This window comes from Perognathus longimembris, chromosome 18, assembly GCF_023159225.1.
Source record: "Perognathus longimembris pacificus isolate PPM17 chromosome 18, ASM2315922v1, whole genome shotgun sequence".
Taxonomy (NCBI): Eukaryota; Metazoa; Chordata; class Mammalia; order Rodentia; family Heteromyidae; genus Perognathus; species Perognathus longimembris.
In genome coordinates this window covers 24,596,884-24,623,695 of record NC_063178.1, presented here as the reverse complement: position 1 = coordinate 24,623,695, position 26,812 = coordinate 24,596,884, and the positions used below count along the sequence as shown (strand labels likewise).

Sequence of the window (26,812 nt, the reverse complement as noted above, 5' to 3'; positions counted from 1 at the left end):
AGGGGGCTGAGATCCAAGGATTACAGTCAGATGCTGTCTAGGCAGGAAAGTCTGAGATTCTCCATCTCCAAATGAGACAGACAGACAGACACACACACACACACACACACACACACACACACACACAGTGGATTTGGCTCAAATGGAAGTGCTCAGTGCTAGCCCTGAGCAAACAAGACCAGGGGCAGTCCCTAGACCCTCAGTTAGCACAAATAAATAAATATAAACAATAAGAACGAGGCTGCTAAGCACAGAAGTAATATGACTACCCCTAGTTTAAAAGCATAATAAATAATTCTTCATTCGTACCTGTCAACACTGTATCATTGTCATCCATAAACTATGAATTCTTTCACTAAATATCTGTCTTTGTTACAAGTTTTAAGTTCAATTAGAATTTCTATGCTACCTCTTAAAGATGAGCTCAGCACTTCATAATAATTTGGAACAAGCATGACTTCAGGAAATGAAGCCTACACACACACACTGCTGAGGGGAACACCCAATCGCCAGCGCCTTTCCATAAGGATATGATTTTGAGAGTGGTGACAAGAGTGTGCTGCTTGTTTTTCTTTATAATGAATATCCAACCTCACAGAGACACATGCATCTTTAAAAGATGAGTAGTAACTTAAGTAACCAAGACCAGTGTAAGTACTTAAGTAACTTCTGAAGGACTCTCCCAAGACATTTTAGCTCTAGAATCTGTGCTAGAAACACAGTATTTCTGTTTGTGGTTTTATAAAATAACCTCTCATTCTCTTTGTGTTTGATAAAAGCTCTGAAAAAGATACTTGTAAGTAAATGAAGAAAAGCTGCATATCCTAAAGTCCTTTGTAGAATATGCATATTATTTTACATATGCTCATTTGATTTCTTCATGATACATTAAAATGTGAATTAAAGCTAAATATAAAAGGAGTTTTTCTGGGGACAGAACTGTAACCCTAAGCTACTCAGGAGGCTGAGATCTCAAGTTCACAGTTTAAAGCTAGCCTGGGCAGGAGACTCCATGGGACTCTTATCTCCAATTAATCACAGATAAGGCTGGAAGTGGCACTGTGGCTCAAGTGGCAGAGCATTAGCCTTGAGCAAAAGAAGCTCAGGAAGGGTGCTGAGGCACAGAGCTCAAGCCCCGGGACTGACCAAAACTAAGAGTTTTCTTTTATCATCAAGGTCATGTTACTTATACAGTATGTTTTTAACATGAATTCTATGTTACAGTATAGCACAACCCTTGACTGAACAGCCTTCAATATCTGCATGCTAATATCTCTAATTAAATGATGTTGGCAATACAGGAAAAAGAGTATGGGTTTTTTCCTTTATTCTAAAATTTACTTACTATAAATACACGCTGACCAAATTTTCCACTGGTCATATCATTAGATATGACCATTAATCCTTCCATGCAATAAGTGGCTTGCTGCTCATCTGTCACGCAACAGACCAAGGTAAAATTCTGTATTTAAATCTTAGCTATCTAGTATGATGTGACCATTCTATGCAATATGCACTCTTCTTTCTTTTTTTTTTGGGGGGGGGGGGGGGGTGGGGGGCAGTCCTGGGGCTTGGACTCAGGGCCTGAGCACTGTCCCTGGCTTCTTTTTGCTCAAGGCTAGCACTCTGCCACTTGAACCATAGCACCACTTCTGGCTGTTTTTTTATATATGTGGTGCTGGGGAATCGAACTCAGGGCTTCATGTATACAAGGCAAGCACTCTTGCCACTAGGCCATATTCCCAGCCCTGCACTCTTCTTTCTAAAGGTATCCAACCAATGCCTTCACCTTGGTGAGAAGAAAAGTGTACAAATCGTCAGAGTACAGTTTTATAACTCAAGTCTCTCTTTGGAGCCTTCAGATTCCAAGGAGCAATCAAGGTGTAGTCTTTATAACATGTATATAATCACCTTCTGGTATTCTGTGTATGAACAGTACTAAAGAACAATCCCCTTTCCAGTCTAATGGTTCCATGACTCGTTTCAGTGGCTGTATTTGTGGCAGGGTCACTAGAATGACTTATCAGGGTGGAAATCTCTTAACTACTTCTCCATATGCCCAAGAAAAATTCCTGCACAGAGTTGTACCTTCCCTCCTGAGCCCCTCAACTCCACAGAACTGTGCACGTAAGACAACTACTCAGAAATAACCCCGCCTGAAGGAAAATCAACATGCTTTGAAAATACCAGGCTGATCTCCAAGGATTTCAGTTCATTTCTATTTTACATGTCTGTCAACAAGGTGAGTCATTAGGATCTGTTTTAGTGACTTTCTTGCAAAATATGTATACATACAGATTACTTAGGATGTGTATTGAGCTCAAATCAAATAGAGTTTCTTGTTTTCTTGACATAAGCCATGTAAGTAGTAAGAAATACCTCAATTATTCATTCAATTGAAAACAACAACAACAGAAAACCACCAGTGGGCCACATTCTCTAGATCTGCTAGTGGTCAGTGTTCAATCTATGTTATTTTACGGAATTGCAAAGTTCATTGAAGAAAAATATTTTGTTGAATGACATTATTTTCTTTTGTTTTTAATTATGTTTTAAGAGGGAGTTAAGTAGTCAATTAAATTTCTAAAAATCAGGCAAAGAGTTTGGACTATCCATGTTTAAGTTTTCACATATATGATTTAATTTCCCCTAACATATTTTCTCCTTATGGATGCTGCTCACTCTGAAGATAACTTCTAAGGGAATGAATTCAGACTGTTAACAAAATCTACTGTTGATTTAAAGCAATAATTTTATCAGAAAATTAGGCAATAGCTCTCCTAAAATGTCTATTCTCATACACATACACACACACACACACACACACACACACACACACATTTTCCTAGGAATAGGCACTTGCACTCTGAGCTTTCATCTTTGAGTCAAAGGACTACCTATAATATAACTTGGCCAAACTCTTGGGAAACTTCAACTTAAATGAAAATTTACTGTGGAGTCAAACCTGTCACTCAGTCATAATTGTTTTTTAAGTTGACAATTCTAGGAATGGAACCCAAGTCCATGCATATGTCAGGTGAGCGCTGAGCTGAGCTACATCCCTAGCCCAACTGCAAATAATTAACAACTGTCCTTTCATTTTGCTTTTATAGAATAGAATGTAGAGCATTCCAGATTCTTCTAAACAAGCCAGGAGACTGTTTTCTTTTAGAATATTTAATATATATAATCTACTATCATCAAAATGACTTTATGAACATCTATGACTATAAAATAATTTATATTGGAGTAAATAAAACTTACCACTTGGAGAATATCTTCATCTTTTGGCATAACACTAAGTTCCAATGTGGTATCGCTGAAATTGGAATACACATACAGTTTTTTAGTAGGGGTGGGAGTATATAAGAAGGACTTAAGAGAAAAATAGTTAACCCAAATATGTTTTTAAATTGTCTAAGAGTTTAATTTGGGTTCTTAAAACTATTTTTTAATCAGAAAATTAGGCAACTCATTAGAATGAAGTCGCTTTTACATAGATAAGTTAGTAATATACAAAAGAGCCAGCTACTCAAGAGGCTGAGATCTGAGGATTGCAATTTGAAGCCAGCCCAGGCATGAAAGGCCATGAGACTCTTATCTAAAATAACCCCTAGAAGTCAGAAGTGGAGCTATGACTCAAAGTGGTAGAACACTAGTCTTGAGCAAAAAAAAAAAAAAAAAAAAGCTCAAGGGCAGTGCCCAGGCCTTGAGTTCAAGCCCCCAAAACCTACTACAACAACAACAACAATAATAAAATACAAAAGAGAGCACCCAACCAACCATATGTTCTGCATAATTCAGAATGAGCCAAATCTTTTTTTATAATGTGTGGTTAATTTAGAAATACAACGTATGTTACCTATATGAAATCCTAGGACAAAACTCAGAACACAATTAGTATACAATTATTTACTGATTTTTTCAAGTCACAAAACAAATACTTTTTTTTCCCCTCAATATTGGGGTTTGAACTCAGGCTTTTATTCTTGCTAAGCAAGTTTACCACTTAAGCCACGCCTCCATCCCTTTTGGCTGGGCTATGGTAATTTGGGGGATAGGATTTTGATTTTTGCCTGGGCTGACCAGGATGGGACCCTCCTAGTTAGACTTCCTGCATTCGCTGAGCTGACGGACCACAATGCTTTTATCAGTTGACATGGAGTGTTTTGAAATTTTTCTTGGGCTTGATTAGATCCTCCTGATCTCCAAACCCCAAGTGGCTAGGACTACAGGCATAAGCCACAAATTATAGATTCTTTTCACATTCTCTGCTTATCAAATTTGAAACTTACTGATATAAATTAAGCAAAGAACTCTTAAGTGTAAGCTCTAGGGACTGAAGCCATTCCTTCGTCTATCGCTCAAATTTTTACATTTGAAGCAACTCTATATAATTTTGAAATATTTCCTTGTAGTCTTAGAGGTAAAGGAATAAGTTTGCCAACAGGACTACAAAAGTAATTCATTTTTAATACCTCTGACAACATCATTTCATATACTGTTTGCTTTTATCCCTCTGATTTAACTTTAGAAGCTTTGTAAGAACAGCTCAAAGCATTTTATTTTCTGTTAAATATAACTGAGAAATTTCTCTAGGATTAAAAAGGTGAAAGGGAGATGAACACTTGCCTAGCATGTGCAAGGTCTAGGTTCCATCCCCAGCACTGAAAAGGAGGGAAAAAAATAACCAAAGAAGTCAAAAGTTGAATTTAAATGGAATCCCATGATCTGGAATTACATTTAGATATAGTAAGGATAATACTGCTACCTGCATTAAGGGGTCCAACAGTATCATATCTGACTATATTACAATCTAACAATATCATATCCCCTCAATATACTCCAAAGATTAAGAAACAAGCAAACACTATAAAAAAAAACCCACAATCTCAATATCATATCCCCTCAATATACTCCAAAGATTAAGAATCAATCAAACACTATCAAAAACCCCACCATCTATTTACTTGTTGGTCTCTCATTTGATAGAACTGAACCATTATTTTTAAGTTCATAAATGTGGGGAAATGGCAAAGCAGCAAGAACCATAAGTTCGAATAAATGAAACTAACAAAATATAGAGGTACTTATATTTCAGTATTTCGATTTTGTAGAACATACACAGAGAGAGTGTTTAGAAAAGTTCATCATCAAGGATCCATTTTTACATTAGCTTACTGCACATTCTCAAGGGCTTTGTGCTACATTGCCTAGTTGCTCCCAATCATAAATAAAGGGAACATACGTTTTAGGATCATAAAGAAGTCAGTATTTCTTTCACTTCGTGAGTTGCTTTTTATTGCTTGAAAAATTAAGACTGTGATTCCAGTGTTTTCTATGTGGATTTTGAGGAAAACAAAGATTACCTTGTGATTACTTGGAAAAATATTTAAAAAGACATTTCAGACACTAAAAATCCTCAAATCATAGGCTAACAAAACATACTGGTGTATTTATAATACTCTCAATAAGTGTTAGGAAAAAAAAAAACCACAGGTAGATTCCGCATTGACTGTTGAAGGGGCTTTCAATTCATCACTAACATTAGAGATGAGATTTAAGGGTTGTTTTTTTCTAAGTTTCATTAAATATTAAAACATTAAGGAGAATACTGAGATTAAGTAATCATGACTGTGTCATTTAATTGTAAAGAATGACAATATATTAGGCCATTAGTGTAAATAATTTAGATTACAGTACAAGCTGCTTTAAGACAGAGAACTTGATAAAGCTCTTTAGAAAAACAAACAAAAAACTCGAACTGAATTATAAACAGGTGAATGAAGCTACTAGGAACCATTAGAAAATCCAACTTATAATATTTGGATCTGGAAAGAATCTGTTCAAACAGAAAGAGGACCTGGAAATCAGCCCTAGAATCATAGCTCATGGAGAGAAATTCAATAGGGTGACGTCTGGTTTGTTTACTTGTAATCACAAGTGTGGGAGGTGTGTAGGAGCATATCTAGCAGCAGAGCAAGATGAAATGATCTTTGAGGTTCCACAGACAGCCATCTAATAAATACATGTTTCCCTCTGGAACTCAAAATTCTATCCTTCTGCAGTATAGGCAGACTGTCTTCGTTAAAATAAATGAATTTAAGCCAAGCAGATTATGATGATTGAATACACTGTCGTATTATTTAAGAGGTTTCGAAATACACCAGGTATGCATTTATTTCTATTTATTTTAAACAACTTACAATATTTCTCACTTCATGTAATCTGAAACATGTGCCTGTCAGACCCTAAACGATCTGAATCACAAATCTGACGAATTTGCCAAAGCAAAGCCATCAACTCAGCTCTGCCAGACAGTGGTTACCGGCAACTGTCAAATGTATCATTCGCTGTAAGAGAACATTCCACGTCTCCATGTTACCCCGATTGCTCACAGAAATACAAAAATGTACTGGATCTATTTCCTCTACTGATGTATAAACCCACCTTGACCCAAATTAATATTGTTTACAGAATCTTACCTGTTCTGAATTAGTGCAATTACTTGAGAATAGGTCTTTCCAATAACACTCTCTCCATTGACTTTTATAATTCGGTCACCTTTAAAGAAGAGTGGTGGGGGGAAATACATCAGGAAGTCTTAAAGAAAGCCACTTTTGAATAATGTTGACAAATATTTCTTAAGGATGTCATTTGTTTTGTTTTGGTTTTTTTTGCCAGTCCTGGGGCTTGAACTCAGGGCCTGAGCACTGTCCCTGAGCTTCTTTTTGCTCAAGGCTAGCACTGTACCACTTGAGCCACAGCGCCACTTCCGGCTTTTTCTATATATGTGGTGCTGAGGAATCGAACCCAGGGCTTCATGTATATGAGGCAAGCACTCTCCCGCTAGGCCATATTCCCAGCCCCAGGGTGTCACTTTTTTCCCCTTCTGTTTTTCAAATCCAGGGCCTTCCCACACACCAGGCAGGCACTCTATAACTGAGTTACATTCCTAACCTGCGAATGTCCTGTTTATTATTTTTAAAAGTACCTTTTAGGGCTGGGGATATGGCCTAGTGGCAAGAGCGCTTGACTCGTATACCTGAAGCCCTGGGTTCGATTCCCCAGCACCACATATACAGAAAATGGCCAGAAGTGGCACTGTGACTCAAGTGGCAGAGTGCTAGCCTTGAGCAAAAAGAAGCCAGGGGTGCTCAGGCCCTGAGTCCAAGGCCCAGGACTGGCAAAAAACAAACAAACAAACAAAAGTACCTTTTACAGATACATTCTATGAAAAGGACTCTAATATAGATGGTAATGCACAGAGAGTACACATCAATAACATTATTATTGGGATTACATTAAGTATGATGAAAAAGACAACTAATTCCACTAGGAAATATTAATAGTGAATCTTAGTAAACATCTGCAATGATATCCATTGCTTGTTTTTAGCTCAAAATGTTTTATTCAGAAGTGTTCACTGATTCCCATTTTAAATTATTTCATGTTTAAAAACAAGAGAAAAGGATAACTTTTACAGCATTCATTAATCTATGCAATCTTTATTTAGTTTTTATTAAAATCAGACATCGCAAAGTATTTTTAGGGCAAGTAGCTACCATCTGCCTGTAACTAGAGCACATTCACTGCTGCCTGCTGCCCACTTGGCAATGCAGACCCCTGAGCCACAACTTGAGCTCACGTCCATGAATTCCTCTCTGGCAATCAGGCACCTCTAGAGTTTGGGAAGCTCCAAGGTTATTACACAAACTGTGCCCAATAAGCACATCTATCACTGTTATTTATTCAATGTGTGAAAACTGGGTTTGTAAAGTCTGTTCCCTGCATCCACAATTTATCAGATTATTGTTTCTGTCCAAAGCTACCCATGGAGGTATCAACACCCGTCCTCAAGACTGGTAACAAAGAATGTATGTGAAGGGAAAGCGACAGCATACAGAAGGGCAGAAAAAAGAAAAAAAAAAAAAGTATGGAACACAAAAGTAGGGAAGGAAGAAAGAAAGTGGGGAAAAAAGGTAAAAGATACTGCACGAAACTGATCGTCAGCACCTGTGCACAATCCAGCTTCAAAAGCAGGCCCTCCTTCTTTAACTTGCTTCACAAAGATGGTGTCCATGGGTTCTAGGCGGTTTCTTTGCTTTCCTATGGGAGCAAAAAAAAAAGCCCAAGGCAAAATGTGATTTCATAGTATTCGATTAAAATATGGAAACATACACCCTGAACCTGCATGCTAAGATCAAAATGTTGGGGTTTTCATTAACACCATATTTATTTTCCTTCTTCCACAGAACAAAGACAAACCACAGGTTTTTATTACCTGAGAACATTCTGTATGTCAATGACTACATCACATACTATACAGATCCCAGAGCTGTGCATGTTCACAGCAACTAAGTGCTACCACCACCACTACACAAAAAAAGGAAACTGAGGCTTACACAGACTAAGATCTGAAAGACCACATAAGCTAACAAGGACCAAAGGCTCACGACACAGGTGGTACTCATTCTGTTTGTTTAGTACTGAGTTGTGCTAAGTTTTAAGAGTGATGAGGGACGGGCTGGGGATATGGCCTAGTGGCAAGAGTGCTTGCCTCGTATACATGAGGCCCTGGGTTCAATTCCCCAGCACCACATATACAGAAAATGGCCAGAAGGGGCGCTGTGGCTCAAGTGGCAGAGTGCTAGCCTTGAGCAAAAAGAAGCCAGGGACAGTGCTCAGGCCCTGAGTCCAAGCCCCAGGACTGGCCAAAAAAAAAAAAAAAAGAGTGATGAGGGAGACTAATCCCATCAAAGATGCTTGCTGGTAGAAGAAAGACATACAGATAAAACAGGGTAAAAACAATCCAAGACAAGTACAGACTTTAGTCATGGCAATGAGGATGGCATGACGAATATACATGCACATGTATATATCATATGTATATATATATGCGGAGTAAAATAATCATATTTGTTAAATAGCAACAGTGAGTGGAAAATGAACACCAAATATAAAAAGCACACCTCTATGGCAATCTAAAACTGAATTATATACACACAGAGGGGCTCAAACCAAGTTTCTTCCTGATGGAATGTCTACAATGCAAGGGTTTTCTAGATCAGGCACACCCAGAGCTTAGAGATCCAAGATGGTCTCCCAAAGCTCTGCAACTTAAAGATGATGCCAAATATGTATAAGCTACTCTTACATACCTAGCTATGTCACTTGAAAGCAAGGAATCAGTTACTTAACCACATAAGCCAAGTGGTATAGTAGAAATGGTTTCAGAAGCCAGGAGACATGGGTTCAAACCCTTTGCTTTGCCATTTGAAATGTTCTGAATGTGCTATGCAGAACTTAAAGCACTGCCTAACTTTACATTCTGTTTGTTTGCATAATGTTGTACGGCTCCTCCACTAACATGAAGGGCCTCCACTAACACAAAGGGCAGGAAGTTGGTCATGCTCACTGGTGTCCAGTGAGCACGAATAAATTTATTCGATAATTCAATAACTATTGGATCAATTTATCATTTAGATTACTTCATACAGGCCTTCAGGATAGGGATTTATGATCCTAAAGCTCCCATTTGACTGAAGTAAAGATAGTAATGAAGTAACTTTGTAAAGAGGCAGAGAGGTAAGCTTTGAACCCGGGTCTGAATTTAACTGCAGCGTAACAAACTACTTCAAAGGCAACCAGAAGTAATCCATTTGTCAAGCTTCAAGAGCACAGGCACAGTCAGGAGCTCCATAGGACATTTTGGTGAACAGCTCACTTACAGTCCTATATATGGCCTAGGTGTGTAGTAGCCCTGTGCCATCTAATTTTGTGTATGTGTGTACCAAGGATGGAACCCAGGGCCTCGAACATTCCAAGCATTAGGTCTGCCACTGAGCTCATACACCCCCAGTCCCTATTTAAGTCTATGTAAGTATATACTATCATATTCACATAATGGCCAAACCACTGGAACACATTGCTCCGAATGTATTACCATTGTTAAGAGACGTGTGACTGTGATATAAAAGGAAAAATTCTTATCAGTTTAAGTCACTCAAAATGCAAACACTATTCCAATCAAGTTAGTAACCACGTTAGATTCTAATATATTCACAATAGTTGCACTAAAGGAAAATGATTTACCTTCTTGGTACAGAGCTGAGGATTCAGTAAGTTTTGTGCATCAAGACATTGCTTTCACGAAAATATTTATATAATAAGAAATAAGACATTCTTCTTATTGATGTCTTCTAGTCCACTGTATCTCAAAGGTGACTATACCATAACTTGCACTTAAAAATGTACACAATTATTAATGAATTCTACAAAATAATAAGTTGATTTGATAGTAGTAATGTAGTGGCTTTTGAAAATTCTTATAGAAAAGTTCACTTACACAGAACACAGGGGGTTCAAAGTACTTGGGTGCTAATTGCTATAAAGAAAATACTAATTTTGCAATGACTTCTACTGTAAAGTCAGAGACAATCTGTCACTGGCATTATCTGTCAATAAATTATTCCTGAAAACATACGAAGATGAGAGATGAAAAGATAAGCCAATCCTACAGGAAGCACCATTATATATGCTAAGAATTATACAGATGATTTACTTTCCTCCTCAATTCTAGCTAGGTATTATCCAGCTCCTTTAGACAAGGGAAATGGTTCCAAAAATATCCCTTACACATAGTAAGAAATACATACTATTTTTTCAATTTCCATACTTCTTGACTTTAGTCCTGAGTTAAACATTTGGTTCACCTGTGTGTGTGGATGCCAATCCTGGGCTTGAACTCAGAGCCTGGGTGCTTGTTCCTGAGCATTCTTGCTCAAGGCTGGCACTCTACCACTTGAGCCACAGCTCCAATTCTGGCTTTTTGGCTGTTAATTGGAGCTAAGTGTCTCACAGATGTTTTTCCTGCCTGAAATTGGCTTTGAACCACAATTCTCAGATCTCAGCCTCCTAAGAAGCTAGTATTACGAGTGTGAGTTCCTGGCACTGGACTTGCTTCATTAATTTTCAGAGTATCATGTTCTCAACACGTGAGGTCCTACAATCTGTAGGAACTAGAAATAAAAAAACAGCACATCTAAGATGTGTGTCAGGCCAGGTACTATACACCTATGAGTTCTTGATTCGTTACTTAAATCACGTAGAGCACGTCTCAAAGGTGTGAAGTACCATACCGACTTGTCAAAAGAACAGTCTTTATAGCATACACATGTAATTAAATCTTTTGTATTTGCAGAACAGTAAACAGACATTGATCTTACATGGATGAGAAAGGCTGAAGTGATCAGACTTAAACAAGAACACATCAAAAGCATCTTGATGTTACTTGAAGTAGAATTTTACATGTGAAATCAGAAGGAATGAATATGCTTCCATAGTACAGTAAACTAACCACTTGGGGGGAAATAATGTGCCCAGTATAACTCAGTAGTTAAAAACCAAGGGTTGTGCTCACTTCAGCAGCACATACGCTAAAAACCAAGGGTCTTACGAGCAGATTATATGGTTTTAAATCCTAACTCATTTATTCTCTAAGTGCACTCTCAGACGTTGTAATGATACATGTTTATAATAAAGATTGTCTGAAATTCAAGACTAATGAGGCATTCTTTATTTTATTCAGCAAGTCTATTCCCAAGTGATTCTATTCAAATTATGTGTCATATTTTATACAGAAAATAGGGATCCTAATAATTATTCCTACCTAGCAAGAGTATAAGGATTGCATGAGATAATTCATTAAGTGCTAATGTATTATCCAGTCCAAACAGATAGTTTATTGTTTATGCTAGTCTGATTATAAACTTTCAGAAGGTTTGCCTACAGACTGAGTATGAAGCTGGGTGCTATGGCTCACATCTATAATCTTAGCACTGCTAAAGAAGCAAAAAGGAGGATTGCTGTCCAGACAGACCTCAGTGAAAACATGAGATTCTATCCAAACACAGCAAAAACAAACCCCAAAATCAGATCAGGAACTAGCTAGGCTGGGGAATATAACTCATCACACTGCAAATCATCAATCAACACTTATGGAAATAAAGTCTATAAAACTCAATTGTCATGTTACAAGGCAGTTGAAAATACAGGCCAAAGAAAAAGGAACATACATACAAAAAATGTGGAAAAGTAAAAAGCCATACTGAAAGCAATTCCAGTATCTCTGACAGGCACTCTATGCTGTCTTCAAAAGAAACTGGGGCTACACTTTTGGGCATCTACCCAAAAGACCACAAACAAGAACACACTAAAGCCACCAGCACAACAATGTTCATTGCAGCTCAATTTGTCATAGCTAGAATATGGAACCAACCCAGATGCCACTCAGTAGATGAATGGATCAGGAAAATGTGGTACATATACACAATGGAATTTTATGCCTCCATCAGAAATAATGACATTGTCCCATTCGTAAGGAAATGGAAGGACTTGGAAAAAATTACACTAAGTGAGCCAGACCCAAAGAAACATGGACTCTATGGTCTCCCTCATAGGGAATAATTAGCACAGGTTTAGGCTAGTCACAGCAGAGGATCACAAGAGCCCAATAGCTATACCTCTAGGAACACATAAGATGATGCTAAATGAAATGAACTCCATGTTATGGAAATGAGTGTTATATCACTGTTGTAATTACTTTCAACATGCCATGTGAAACCGTAGCTTCTTTAGTTGATGATCCTCTTGTATCCCCTTCCTGGGGTTGTACCTGCACTATCTCTGTATCTTATCTGAGTACATTGGAAACTATGTATACTGGTATTAGAACTAGGAAACTGAAAGGGAATACCAAAATCGAGAGACACAGGGTAAAAAGACAAACGACTACAAAAGCAATACTTGCAAAACTGTTTGGTGCAAATCAACTGAACAACTGATGGGGGGAAAGGGAAAGAGGGAGGGGGGAGGGGGGAATGAGGGAGGAGGTAACAAACAGTACAAGAAATGTATCCAGTGCTTAATGTATGAATCTGTAACCCCTCTGTACATCAGTTTGACAATAAAAATTTAAAAAAAAAGAAACTGGGGGCTAAAAAACCAGACTACTGTATTGCTAGGGCATTATGAATAAAGGAGGCTGACTTTACTTTCTAATGATCTTTTTCTGAGAATGCTAAACTCAGAATCACATAACCACGACATTTAGTTACTTGAAAATCTAAAGTATTAAGGATACAAAGCAAATAGACAACAAAGGAAATAAAATTTGAATCAGGCTGCTTAATGAAGATCCACAGAGATAGGGATAATTATAGAGGGAATTCTATAATTCTAGGAGAGAGTATTTTTCTGAATAGAGTGAAAAAATACATATAATTATACAAGAAAAATCATCCCATATTTAAGGTGCAGAAAAAATGCCTCTGTATTACAGAACATTTATAAACCCAACAGCTAATTGAACAGGGAAAAGCTGAACATTTTCTCTTTAAGATCCAGAACGAGACAAGAATGTCTACTTTCACCACTGCTATTCAGTATAGCACTTGATGTCCTCATAGAGCTATCAGACATGAGATAATAGTGACTTCTAAATTGAAAAAAAAAGGTTAAATCATTACTCTTTGCCAATGACATGATCTTTTACTTTTGTAATTTAATTTTATTGTCAACATGATATACAGAGGGTTACAGTTACATAGTAAGGTAGTGAGTACATTTCTTGTCAAACTTCTTACCCTCCTCCTTCATTTTTTCTCTCACCTTTCCTCCTCCCCAATCCCTCCCTCCCAAATTGTACAGTTTACAATATATTGTCTTTTAAGTATCATTATTGCATTGGTTCGCCCTTTGTCCTTTGTCTCACCATTTTGATGTTCCCCTTCCCTTCCCTAATATGGAACCAGCCCAGAAGCCCCTCAGTAGATGAATGGGTTAAGAAAATGTGGTACATATACACAATGGAATTCTATGCTTCTATCATAAAGAATGACATTGCTCTACTCGTAAGGAAATAGAAAGACATGGAAAAAAATCATACTAAGTGAAGCCAGACTCAAAGAAACAGATTCCATGTTTTCCCTCATTGGTAATAATGACATGATCTTATATACAGAAAATCCCAAACACTGTATCAAAAAACATTATAGAACAAATTCAACCATGTTGGAAGATTTTGTTTCTAAAGTATCATTACCCTACACCAATAGCAAATTATCTGAAATAGAAATCAACAAGGAAGTCAAATGGACCAATGGGCTGAAGTTAGATAACTAAGTACACCAAGGTCACAGAAAAGGAACTTTGGACACACTGTTGTAAGATAGACAGATAGATGGGTGGACAGCTGGCCGGATAGATGGATAGACAGACAGATTAATACAGCCAATATGGCAAACAGCATGAAGATTCTCAAAAATTCAGAAATAGTACTACCCTCTGATCTAGCAAGCCCACTCCTGGGCAGATACCGGGGAAATGAAATCAGTCGAGGGACATCTGTACTCTCGTGTGTACTGCAGCACTATTCGAAATAGCCAAGAAGTGGAAACAACCTAGATTTCCACCCATTGAGGAATGGATGAAGACTATGTGGTAGCGATACACAACAGAGAACTACTCTGTCATTGACAGCAACATGGCTAGAACTGGAAATCATGATGTTAAGTAACATAACCTAGGCACAGGAAGAAAACTACCACAAGAGATCACTTGTGAATTCTGCGAATATTGATCCTGCAATTACGACAACAGCGGTGATTACCAGAAGTTGAGAGGAATAAGGGGACATGGAGGGGTGGGAAAAAGTTGCTCAGGGGGTGCGAAGCTACAATCAGAGTAGAAAGGTGTTGCAGTACACTGTTGCACAGTACAGTGACCATGGATAACATCGTGGAGTATACATTTATATATTACATATTATATATTATATAATATATGTACACAGAAAAAGAACAGACCTCTAAGTTTTATTTTGATTAGTCTTCTAATGTCAAGTAAAGGTAACTTAAAAATCTAACAGATATATTATTTAAAATTAAAAATCTGTATCATTAATATTAAGTTAGGACTAGTAATGGCTGTAGTTATTAGTCACCTCTCTCCCTTTGGATAAGGGCAGACAAAAATAGTTTTTATCAAATCGAACTTCCAGGATGATTGCTAGCACTTATAAATTCTATCTCTCTTAAGTCTCCAATCTGAAGACCAAACAATTATCAAGATCTCCAAACCCCACATTTCAATATTCAATGTCAGTAGTGTTGTTTAAAATCATCTTCCATTTGCTTTGAGAAAAAAATTGCAACTTCTGTATTCAATCTGGTACCGAGTAATATCAAGAAAAGTTTTTATATAAGTGAAAAAAACAGACCATATTCTAATTGAATCATGTTAAAAAAAATTTTTAACCCACAGCTTAACTTTTTTTTTTTTTTTTTTTTTTTTGGCCAGTCGTGCAGCTTCAATTCAGGACCTGGGCGCTGTCCCTGAGCTTTTTTTCTCAAAGCTAGTGCTCTACCACTTTAGCCACAGCTGTACTTCCAGCTGTTTGGTGGTTAATTGAAGGTAAGGGTCTCCTAGTTTCCTTCCCAGGCTGGCTTTAAACCCAGATCATCAGAGCTCAGCCTCCTGAGTAGCTAGGATTATTGTGGAAAATGTTCCAAATAGTTCACAAAAGTAGAGATGGCAATAGAACGAAGCCCCATGACTATGAAAAATCTGCCACTCTGTTTCATTCAAACACAACCGTGTTTTACTAAAACTTTTAAAAAATAATCCCAGGTATTATAAATGCATATTTCAGTGTCCATCATTATAAGACAGGAACGTTATCTTTTTCTTTTTCTTTTTTTTTTTTTTGGCCAGTCCTGGGCCTTGGACTCAGGGCCTGAGCACTGTCCCTGGCTTCTTCCCGCTCAAGGCTAGCACTTTGCCACTTGAGCCACAGCGCCGCTTCTGGCCGTTTTCTGTATATGTGGTGCTGGGGAATCGAACCTAGGGCCTCGTGTATCCGAGGCAGGCACTCTTGCCACTAGGCTATATCCCCAGCCCGTTATCTTTTTCTTAATGGAAAAATAACAAATTGCTCCAATGGTTGTTCACAGTATGTACTGAAGGTTTCTAACATAAGCTGACCACACCGCCAATATTTCTACTTGCAATCTTCTTAAGTGTCTAATGTGAATATCTTGACAAGAAACAACAGGCCTAGAAACTATGAATAAATTTAGAAAGGTCTCATGTTAAAAAAAATCACAAAACAACCCTAAATGAAATTTCTAAACAAGTTCCCAATGGAACTGCTCTGTCTAGGTATTCAAACTCAATGAAATTATGAAGCTACACGAAGTTATAAAGCATAAAGAATGTTGCCTGGATGTAGGAGATACTCAACTAATATTTGTTGACTAATTCAAATTATCGTTCTGGAAAATGCCAATAGTAAACCTGCCAAAACTTTTCAGAGAGTCGCTTCAAGAGTGAAGCTACTACTGCACTACCCAGGTGGCCGGGCGAATACGGCAAGTGGAGAAGTTTAAGTGTATCACCACTAGGTGGCAGGCATGAATCAAATTTTCCTGGCTGTACACAAGGCAGGAAAGACTGTAGAAGAGTATTATTCAACAAATATTTACTGAGCTCTTATACTTTGCCAAACACTGACCCTCCTACAATGAACAAAACAGTCCTGGGATTTGCTGTTTGGATGATTTGAAGTTTATTTAGCATTTTTTTTCCCCTCTCTCCGGTTCAGGAATTTTATGAACTATGTACCTACCATGTCTAGACTCCTAGCCTTGTTATTCTTGTTTTGCTAGATTTTCATATCCCTGCAACTCCAGAAAATTCTTTACTGTGTTCTAACCACAAGCAGCTATCTTTCCATCTCTGCCATTATTGCCTCTCAATGCCTTAATCAATTAAACTGACTCCTCCACTTTGACAAGACCTTCCATATCTCTACCTTCTATTCTTGAGCCTCTCCTAGAAATCACTTTCTTTTCTTACAAAGATTACTCATGGATCCACGTGTAGGCAAAACTCAGATCAACCTCGACTTCCCTTCCTCCTTGACCTTTCAAGTACTCTGCTTGCCAGCCTCTAGCTATGGAGAATGCCAAGCATGTTGGCTCAGTTCTTGTTCCTGGCCCAACAGAACAGAATGAAACTACACAGTGCCATTCAACCTGCTTCTAAGCCCAACTCCATTCTTGGACACTGCTCTGAAAAGTTTCTTACTTGTATTTTAATTCCTGCTCCCTTGGGGTTGTGGTTTCAAACGTCTAAAACTTTAACTTGACGTTTCATTCTGATCCGTGCCTCCTACCTAACTTTTACCAGTTACTCTCCTTCCTCTCCCTCTCTCTCTCTCTCTCTCTCTCTCTCTCTCTCTCTCTCTCTCTCTCTCTCTCTCTCTCATATTTCAAGTTCTTTCTGTTTTGTTCTCATTCAGATGAGAATTTAGTTATCAGCCTTCAGGGCCTTGCTGCCAGTTTTCTTTTCTCATGTGTAAAACTTCACTCCATTTCTAAACCTTCTCTCCGAATCCCACAGACACACACAAAATTCCCAGACTTAAAACAAAATTCTCAGCTCTCCACATGGAGAGTGCTCTCTCTCTCTCTCTCTCTCTCTCTCTCTCTCTCTCTCTCTCTCTCTCTCTCTCTCTCTCTCATTCTCTCTCTCTCCCCCTTGGTTTTCACACTTTGCACAAGTGCAGTCTCCACTCATTTCATCTCCTACTATACAGGTCTCTTCAAACAGGAACTGACATTCCTTTGGGCAAAAGCAACCACCCCACCCCACCCCACCCCCTCCCTCCCTCCCTGCCCCACTGCCCCAGGCCAGCTCTCAGTGATAATTGCCTTTCCAGCCAGTGGTACTGCCTTCCTTGCCCCTTCTACCCATTCTACTCAACTGTTTTCAGCAATGTTACCACTAATCTGCCCTGTTAGGACTTTTCCGAGAACTGTTCTGGTCTCCACCCTAATGAATTCTTTCTGACAAATAAGTTTTCCAAGGCCCCCTTAAAATGAACACCTCTTAATTAACAGACCACCAGCTATCCTGGCTGTCTTCACATCTTTCTACTTATGCTCAGACTTCCTTTTTGATTCTTCTTTCCCTGACAGTCTCTCAGATGTTATCTTCCCTGGGGTCCTACCTTTATGCCGTGCACCTTCCTGTTCTCTGTGAATGGTCTCATTATGCCCAGGGCCTAATTATAACATATCCAAGGATGGTTTCCAAATCTATTTTCAACCACTTCCCTCCCCTCCCTATAAGGCTTCAGATTCATACTTTCACCTAGGTGCTGAATAGTCTATAGACATCCTAAATGCAATGGAGTTCCTATCCCTCAAAGTGGGGTATGATTCCTTCCATTGATGTTGATGTCATCAAAGTCTATGCAGTCACTGAAGCTGGACAAACTGAGCACAGTCTTCCAGCGCTCATCTGTAACAGATGACATACAATCCATCCCCAAGTTCTTCCACCAAATCTGGGCAAAAAAAAACAACCCTGGAATGTTTCTGAAATTTCTTCTGAAGTGCTGTTTCTCTTTCCTCTTGATAAAGAGGTGGATTATCTATCAAGAATCTACCTGCGAGCTCTTCCCTTGGTAGGAAATGATTTGTGCCACTGTCTCATAAAAAGTGTACATACCCTATTTTTGCATGTTATTATTTTACAATTTCAACCAACACCAGCTTAAGAGCTTCATGAAGGCAAGACCCAGTAGTGAGCATTCGTTAAATGTATGCATGCCAAGAACTTCTGGGTTTTAAAGAAAAAAGTAAATAAAACAAAGTCCCTGCTGTACATTCCAGCTGAGAGAGAAACATGTGGGAGGCGCTGATGTTATAGAGAAGAATGGGAAGGAAAGGGAGAGTGAACGGCAGAGAGCTGTTTTAACAAAAGGGTTGGGAAGTCCTCTCTGGCAGGTGACATTTGGACAACACTGAGGGAAGTAAGGTTAAAAGCCATGTCATTTCCCTCCTGGCAATCACTTCAGAGGCTGGTTCATAGTAGTGACTCAACAGATGTTTGCTAAGTGAATGAACAAACAAGAAGAAATACATTTCCCAAGCTAATATATTCAGTATTTCTATACAAATATATTTTTGTCCGTGGAGACAAGGTGGAATAATCAGGACACAGATGGAACCACCTAGCTAGTGTGTGTCTGTGAACAAGAGCCCAAGCTGCTCAAAATCACCTGGTTACAGAGCTGCCACTACACATGAGGCATGCACAGAGGACAGAGCAATGTTTTACACAATATTACTACCCTAACCACAATGTTTTCTTGACTTTTATAAAAAAAAATCTTTACAGTCCTATCTGTTGAGTAGCATGCACACACACACACGCACACACACACACACACACACACACATACACACACACAATGTTTTATGAGACAGGGTCTTGCTATATAGTCCAAACTAGCCTTGAACTCAATCCCTCCTACGTCTACCTAAGGCTGGGATTACAGGACTATGTGCCCAATTTTAGGATTATAGGACTGTGCACTATGTCTACCTTAGTTTGCACAGTCCAAGGAACCATTTTTGCCACTATCAGGCTTCCCTGAATAAGTAAATCAAGAGGAAGGATATGCTCAACTTACTGAACACATATATGAACAATCATGTATGTCTCCAAAATATGAGCAGAAATTTTCCAGTAGAGAATTATACAATATGTCTATATCTTTTACTAATTTATGAAGTGCCAATCTTCTCCACTTTGTACAATATATCCCTTCAAACATTTGTAAACAGCTAGCATTTTGTTCCTCAATATCTGGTTTTGGGTTTTTTTTTGGCCAGTCCTGGTGCTTAGACTCAGGGCCTGAGCACTGTCCCTGGCTTCTTTTTGCTCAAGGCTAGCACTCTGCCACTTGAGCCACAGCGCCACTTCCGGCTTTTTTCTATATATGTGGTGCTTGGGAATCAAACCCAGGGCTTCACGTATACGAGGCAAGCACTCTTGCCACTAGGCCATATTCCCAGCCCCTCAATATCTGTTTTTTTTCAAGCAGAACAATGAAAACCTAATACACCCCTAACTAAGGCCTGGGAAAAGAATATACCAGAATACAGATTACAGTAATAAAGAGATTCCTGGTAACAGTTTTATTGAACTGAAAAATATGTATCCCTAGTCACAAGAAGTTCAATGAATCCCAGCCATAGACAAAAAGAATTGCTCATTTAGATTCACTGGTGTGAAATGGATGAATGCTGAGGACACAGTGAAAAATCCTAAAAGTAGATAGACATTAAAAATGTCCACCTCGGGGCTGGGGATATGGCCTAGTGGCAAGAGTGCTTACCTCATATACATGAGGCCCTAGGTTCGATTCCCCAGCACCACATATACAGAAAATGGCCAGAAGCGGCGCTGTGGCTCAAGTGGCAGAGTGCTAGCCTTGAGCAAGAAGAAGCCAGGGACAGTGCTCAGGCCCTGAGTCCAAGCCCCAGGACTGGCCAAAAACAAAAACAAAAACAAAAACAAAAGTCCACCTCCAGAGAAGGAATGACTCAAACTGACTGCTTACTAATAACAAAAAGCAAAAGGGAATGGAATATTATCTAAGATTACTGAAGAATTTTATAAACAGCAGAACAGCCGTTAAAAAACACAGAGAAATGCCAGGGACCTGTGGCTCACACCTATAATCCTAGCTACTCAGGAGGCTGAGATCTGAGGATCATGGTTTGAAGCCAGCACAAGCAGGAAAGTCTGTGACACTTTTTTTTAAGTTTTTATTATCAAACTGAATTACAGAGAGGTTACAGTTTCATACATTAGGCATTGGATACATTTCTTGTACTGTTTGTTACCTCGTCCCTCATTTCCCCTCCCCCCTTCCTCTCCCCTCCCCATGAGTTGTTCAGTTCATTTACACCAAACAGTTTTGCAAGTATTGCTTTTGTAGTTGTCTTTTTTTACCCTGTGTCTCTCGATTTTGGTATTCCCTTTCAATTTCCTAGTTCTAATACCAGTATACACAGTTTCCAATATACTCAGATAAGATACAGAGATAGTGTAGATACAACCACAGGAAGCAGATACAAGAAGATCATCAATAATAAAAGCTACAGTTACACATGGCACGTTGAAAGTAGTTACAACAGTGATATAACAATCGTTTCCATAACATGGAGTTCATTTCACTTAGCATCATCTTATGTGTTCATAAGGGTATAGCTATTGGGCTCTTGTGATGCTCTGCTATGGCTTGCCTAAACCTGTGCTAATTATTCCCTATAAGGGAGACCATAGAGTCCATGTTTCTTTGGGTCTGGCTCACTTCACTTAGTATAACTTTTTCCAAGTCCTTCCATTTCCTTACAAATGGGGCAATGTCATTCTTTCTGATAGAGGCATAAAATTCCATTGTGTATATGTACCACATTTTCCTGATCCATTCGTCTACTGAGGGGCATCTGGGTTGGTTCCAGATTCTAGCTATGACAAATTGTGCTGCGATAAACATTGTTGTGCTGGTGGATTTAGTGTGATTATGTTTGTGGTCTTTTGGATAGATACCCAAAAGTGGGGCTGCTGGGTCATAGGGGAGTTCTGTTTAGCCTTCTGAGGAATCTCCAAACCGCTTGCCAGAGTGGCTAAACCAGTTTACATTCCCACCAACAATGAAGTAGGGTTCCCCCCTTTTGGCCACATCCCCTCCAACAATTGTTGTTAGTTTTCTTGATATAGGACATTCTTACTGGGGTGAGATGGAATCTCAATGTTGTTTTGATTTGCATTTCTTTTATGGCCAGTGATGTAGAGCACTTTTTCATATGTCTGTGACACTTTTATCTCCAAATAAACACCAGAGCCAGAAGTGGTGCTGAGGCTCAAGTGGTAGAGTGCTAGCTAGCCTTGAGCAAAAAAGCTTAAGTTCAGGCCTCAAGACTTGCACAACTTAAAAAAAAAAATAGAGAAAATAGATCTAAACAAAAAAGTCTCAAAAACATGAAGATTAAATGATATATGATTAATTACATTAAAAATAAATAGCTGAAAAATTCCTAAATCTACCTACAGCGAACTGGTTTCAGAATCAACTCTTCTTAACATGAACAATACCGAAAAGCCAGCTGGGAAGCAGAAACCACAATGTCTCAACAGGCTGAGGACAGAAAAGGGGCATATGCAGGACCAGCCCAGGAAGAAAAGGCCTGGCAAACCTGCTTTCGGTGAGGCCCCAAAGGAGTTCTACCAGTGAGCCAGGGGTAAAAAGTCCACTCTGTCAAGCACCCAAGGTACAGCCACACAGATTTCCTTCATGAGAAACTGATGGAGGACAACTGCCCCACCTTTCAGACCCCTACTGTGTTCACACCGAGGCCATACTCCCCAATGCTGCCCAAAGCCGGGGTTCTCTTAAACACTGCGCTGGCCTGGGCTCCTTACATCTGCACTGAGGCTGGAGGTCACAAACTCCACCTCTAGAGTACATCGCAAAAGCTGATCTATCTACGGATTACTGTAAGGAAGTGAGAAGAACTTCTTTCATGTGCAGATTGGTCTCATTGAAATGAGAGATTACTACGTCTAACCACCATTTCAAAACATACTGAATATACTCTACAGTTCTCTACTGATTTTGTTCTATGAAAGTGACAATATTTGGAAGGGGATACTAAGGTTAGAACTCACACCCTTGTACTTGGGAGGCAGGATCTATGCAGAGGACCTGAAAATTGCCCAAGTTTACACTGGTTATTTTAAGATAAGGTCCTAATTTTTTCCCTGGGTCCAGGAATGAACCCTCCTATTTTGTGCTTTCCACCGTAGCTAGAATGACAGGCATACCACTACCACACCTAGGTTCTTCTGTTCCCATGGAAACTGGTGAATGTTTTTGTCCAAGGCTAGCCTTGAGACTCAATCCTCCTCCATCTCAGCCTTTAATCTCTGATTCTTAACATTAAAGGCTCTTGCTGCCAAAGTATTTTTTTTAAGAGAATCACTTTTAAAACAAAATGAAAAAAATGAGAAAGGAGATTTGAAAATAAGGTAATAGAAATAGAAAAGGCACAGTTACAGACTTAAAGAGTTAGACACAACTGATTTGAAATTCCAGCTTTGCAACTTACTAGCCATGTGCTCTGAGCAAGTTATTTTACCTCTTCTGTGTTCAAAGTGGGATTATCTCGTGCCTGACAAGGATATAGCAGGGGCTAAATAGAATGACATATGTACTTTAATAAACACCATTTATACCATATATATTTTTATAAACACTTCTTATCAGTCAATCTCAAGCAGCCCTCCTCCCAAGTAGATTACAGTATAAACCAAATTCACCCTCAAACCTTTTCATTCTTCCTAGTGGGAAAAAAAAAAACATGTATTTTCTGGTCTTTATATCAAAGAACACCTCTGGCCTCTAACTATTCCAGGCAAGTAGCATAATTCCCCTTTCTTGCCTTGCAAAAATTGGCTACGTATTTCCCATATATCTCTTGGGGACAAGATTGTTCCCAGCTGAGAAGCACCACAAGGTGAATTGCACTTGAGGTTGTCACTTCACCACACTGGTGACCCTCTGGGAAAAGAGGAATGGGGCTGAGGACTACCTACCAAACACTGTTCTTTTTCTTTCACGAGGACTATGAGAGCATGAGTCTCACACCTTGGTACAAACAGAATGTTAATTTCTCAGTAAGTAACCTTAACTAATCATATTTGACTTTTCTTTGACCACACAAATGTTCAAATCCAAATTCACAGCCCATCTTTGATACTGGTGTAAGATCTATTGCATAAATCTATGTAGGATCAATGGAGTAAATCTATGTGTACCAAATGTCCTGTCAGTTGTGTGTGTGTGTGTGTGTGTGTGTGTGCGCGCGCGCGCATGCCAGTTCTAGGGCTTAAACTCAGGGGCTGGGGCTGAGCTCTGTACCTGAGCTTTTTTGTTCAGGCTATTAGCACTCTACCACTTGAGCCACAGCACCACTTCTGGCTTTTTGGTGATTCATTGGAGCTAAGAGTCTCATGGACTTTCCTGTCCAGGCTGGCTTGGAACCATGATCCTCAGATCCTGAGTAGCTAGGATTACAGGCATTAGCCAGTGGCACCCAGCTCTGTCAATTCATTTTTATATCCTGGAGCTTACCTTATTTATCTTCCTATCTCATGTATGTATTTCTCCATGTAAACAAAACTTTGTTCCAGATATTAGGTACACATTAACAAATAAAATAGGTAAATTATCTTCCTCAGCAGATACACCCTCAAATCCCATTTTATGATTCTTCTTCAAATCTCTCTGTAAGACACAGATCATCTACTTTTTCCTTACAGATGGCTCAAATTTACTCTTCCCTCTCATGAGCACATAACTCCATTCAATTATTTCAGTAAGCTTCCTATGTGCTGGCCTGCATACACACTTGGGACTTTTTCTTCTACATTTAGTGAATGTATTTCCCTATGACAGGCATCAAACTGCAGACCCTGTGTGTCTGCTAGTTGCCCAGCATATCAGCCCAGAGGATGATGAGAGGATAGAGCTAGCACTGCATTTCCCTTCTCACTAATGTGAATGACCCACTGAAGGCACTGAAGTCCATGTCCAAGCCATACCAAGAATCATTTAGATTGAATCCTAACCCTGGTGTATAATACGTGAGGACAGAGGAGCTGTCGCCTTCAAAGGTGACGACTATAAACGGGTCCTACCTAGCCCCTTACCCCGATAGTGCTGAAAGAAACCATTTTCCTCTCATTTTAATCCTTAATATATAGCCTTCCCAAGACCTCAAATCAGTCTGGTGAGATAAAGACAATAACCAAAGTGAAAAGAAAAGCAATTTGTAAAATCCACTGCAAATGAAACCACTCAGCAGACCTACACACACCAATGCTCATACCTAAATAGTATTATGCCAGGTAAAAATCACAGAGGATGTACTGTATTCTTCTATTTATAAGAAATTCTAGAAGAGACCAAACTAACCTACACTGACAGAAAGCAGATCTGTGAATTGCTAACACCAGCAGAGTTAACAACAGAAGACCAACAAGGCTTCATGGAAGGATGGAAGGATAATCTTTTATGTCATACCTGGTTTGGGACGGAGACTAAGAACTGGGAGCATGGTTCAAGGAATCAAGAACTTGCAGTGCAAATCCCAGTTATTGCAAAAGCAACAACAACAACAAACTATTCAAAAACGACCAACTGGTATGACTTAAAAGAAATGCAAACGTGGAATCTGCTTTAAAAAAATACATACATAAGGCTGTCCCTAATCATGAGAAAACATTAGACAAACCCAAACTAAGGACATTCTACAAAATAAAAGTAAATGTTTTTCAAAAATGCCAAGGTCACAAAACACAAACAAGACAAAGGGGGGAGGGGGAAAAAGGCAGGCAGAAACAGAGGAACTGTCACAGACCAGAGGTGACCAAGGAAGTAGGACAAATGAATATAACATGCAATTCTAGAAGGACCAAAAGAAAAACAGAAAGACTGGTGGGAAAAAAATACGAAGGTCCGAATAAAGTGTGCAGTTAAGGTAATAATCTACTCATCTTACTTTCTTAGTTTCGTTCATTGTTTCATGGTTACACTGCTTTTAAACAAAGAAGTTGAATGACAAATACATAGACATTTTCAGTAGTATTTTTTGTAACTCTAAAATTTGCTAAAAACATTTTTGAGGGGTGCTTTTTTATTGCACATAAACTTTAATTCATTAAAATTGATTTAAAAGTAAAAGAAAAATAAATAAGAAATACTCCTATTTAGAGCCCATTTTTCTTTTTAAGGTCCTTAAATAATTTAAGTCAACAGAATCCAAAATCTGGTAAGATACAAAGCATCCCTTACCTAAAACAATGACTAAATTCAGAAAAGTTAAAACTGAAATAAAAATCTCAGACATGTTCCTTAAAATCATGATATAAGTAACAAAGATATTATATAAACACATTTTCCTGACACTATGGAATTCATAAAAATGACTACGGTAAAAAAAACAACTGCATCTTTATGATTCTCACTCTTAAGAATTGTTATCCAGGTGAACGCCAGACACTATTATCTCAGTTAATATTAAAGAACAGAAATACACGTGCAGACAAACCTTCAGAAAAAAATGAGAATTTTTATAGCATACCTCCTCTGTTTCCATTTTCTTCATCCTACAAAACAAAATATGCACTAATAAGTACGCATATATACACTCTTGTCAGAGCAAAGCATGGTTCAAATTAATCTAAATCAACCTCCCTAATATGCACCAATCATAATTTAGCTAACAGTGCCTTTCACCAAAGGGCAGAGTTGTCACCAAAGGAGAAGAAAAGTTTGTGGATGAAGCCAATTTAGAGGAAGGACATCAAGAGTTTGGTTTTGACATGTGTACATGAGGTGTCTGGTGGAAAGATCAAGTAGAAGTGTCAAATAAATAGTTGGATAGATGAAACTAGAATTTCAAAACGAGGACTAGCCAGCACTTTCAGTACTGTAGTGCATCTAAATATGCCTAAATGGGATTACTACAGGACTAAGAACTCTATATGGGAAACTGCTTCCAAACTGAACATATTTAAGTTTCTGTACTAAATGAAAAGTTAGCCTATTTGATCTCTCTCTCTCTGCCACAGTGTTATCTACAATTAAAACGCAGCTTAAAAAACTATATAAAAATAGGGGCTGGGAATATGGCTTAGTGGTAGAGTGCTTGCCTTGCATGCGTGAAGCCCTAGGTTCAATTCCTCAGTACCACATAAACAGAAAAGGCCGGAAGTGGCACTGTGGCTCAAGTGGCAGAGTGCTAGCCTTGAGCAAAAAGAAGCCAGGGACAGTGCTCAGGCCCTGAGTCTAAGCCCCAGTACTAGCCAAAAACAAACAAAAAAACTA

At 38.7% G+C, this 26,812-nt stretch overlaps 1 protein-coding gene and 1 long non-coding RNA gene across 3 annotated transcripts in view; one reads left to right on the top strand and one right to left on the bottom strand.

The window, feature by feature from the left end:
- Arhgap21 (Rho GTPase activating protein 21) overlaps nt 1-26,812 on the bottom strand; it is a 117,565-nt gene that overhangs the window by 37,945 nt on the left and 52,808 nt on the right. For both annotated transcript variants that reach the window (XM_048367932.1, XM_048367933.1), the window contains exons 4-7: nt 26,067-26,091; nt 8,017-8,109; nt 6,486-6,564; nt 3,265-3,319 (exon numbers count right to left, since the gene is read on the bottom strand). In XM_048367932.1, coding sequence (XP_048223889.1) covers nt 3,265-3,319; nt 6,486-6,564; nt 8,017-8,109; nt 26,067-26,091 — 252 coding nt within the window. The remainder of the gene's footprint in view (nt 1-3,264; nt 3,320-6,485; nt 6,565-8,016; nt 8,110-26,066; nt 26,092-26,812) is intronic.
- On the top strand, nt 8,145-9,287 carry LOC125367272. The gene is made up of 3 exons (XR_007214036.1): nt 8,145-8,512; nt 8,736-9,213; nt 9,245-9,287. It is a non-coding gene; the product is annotated as an uncharacterized LOC125367272 (long non-coding RNA).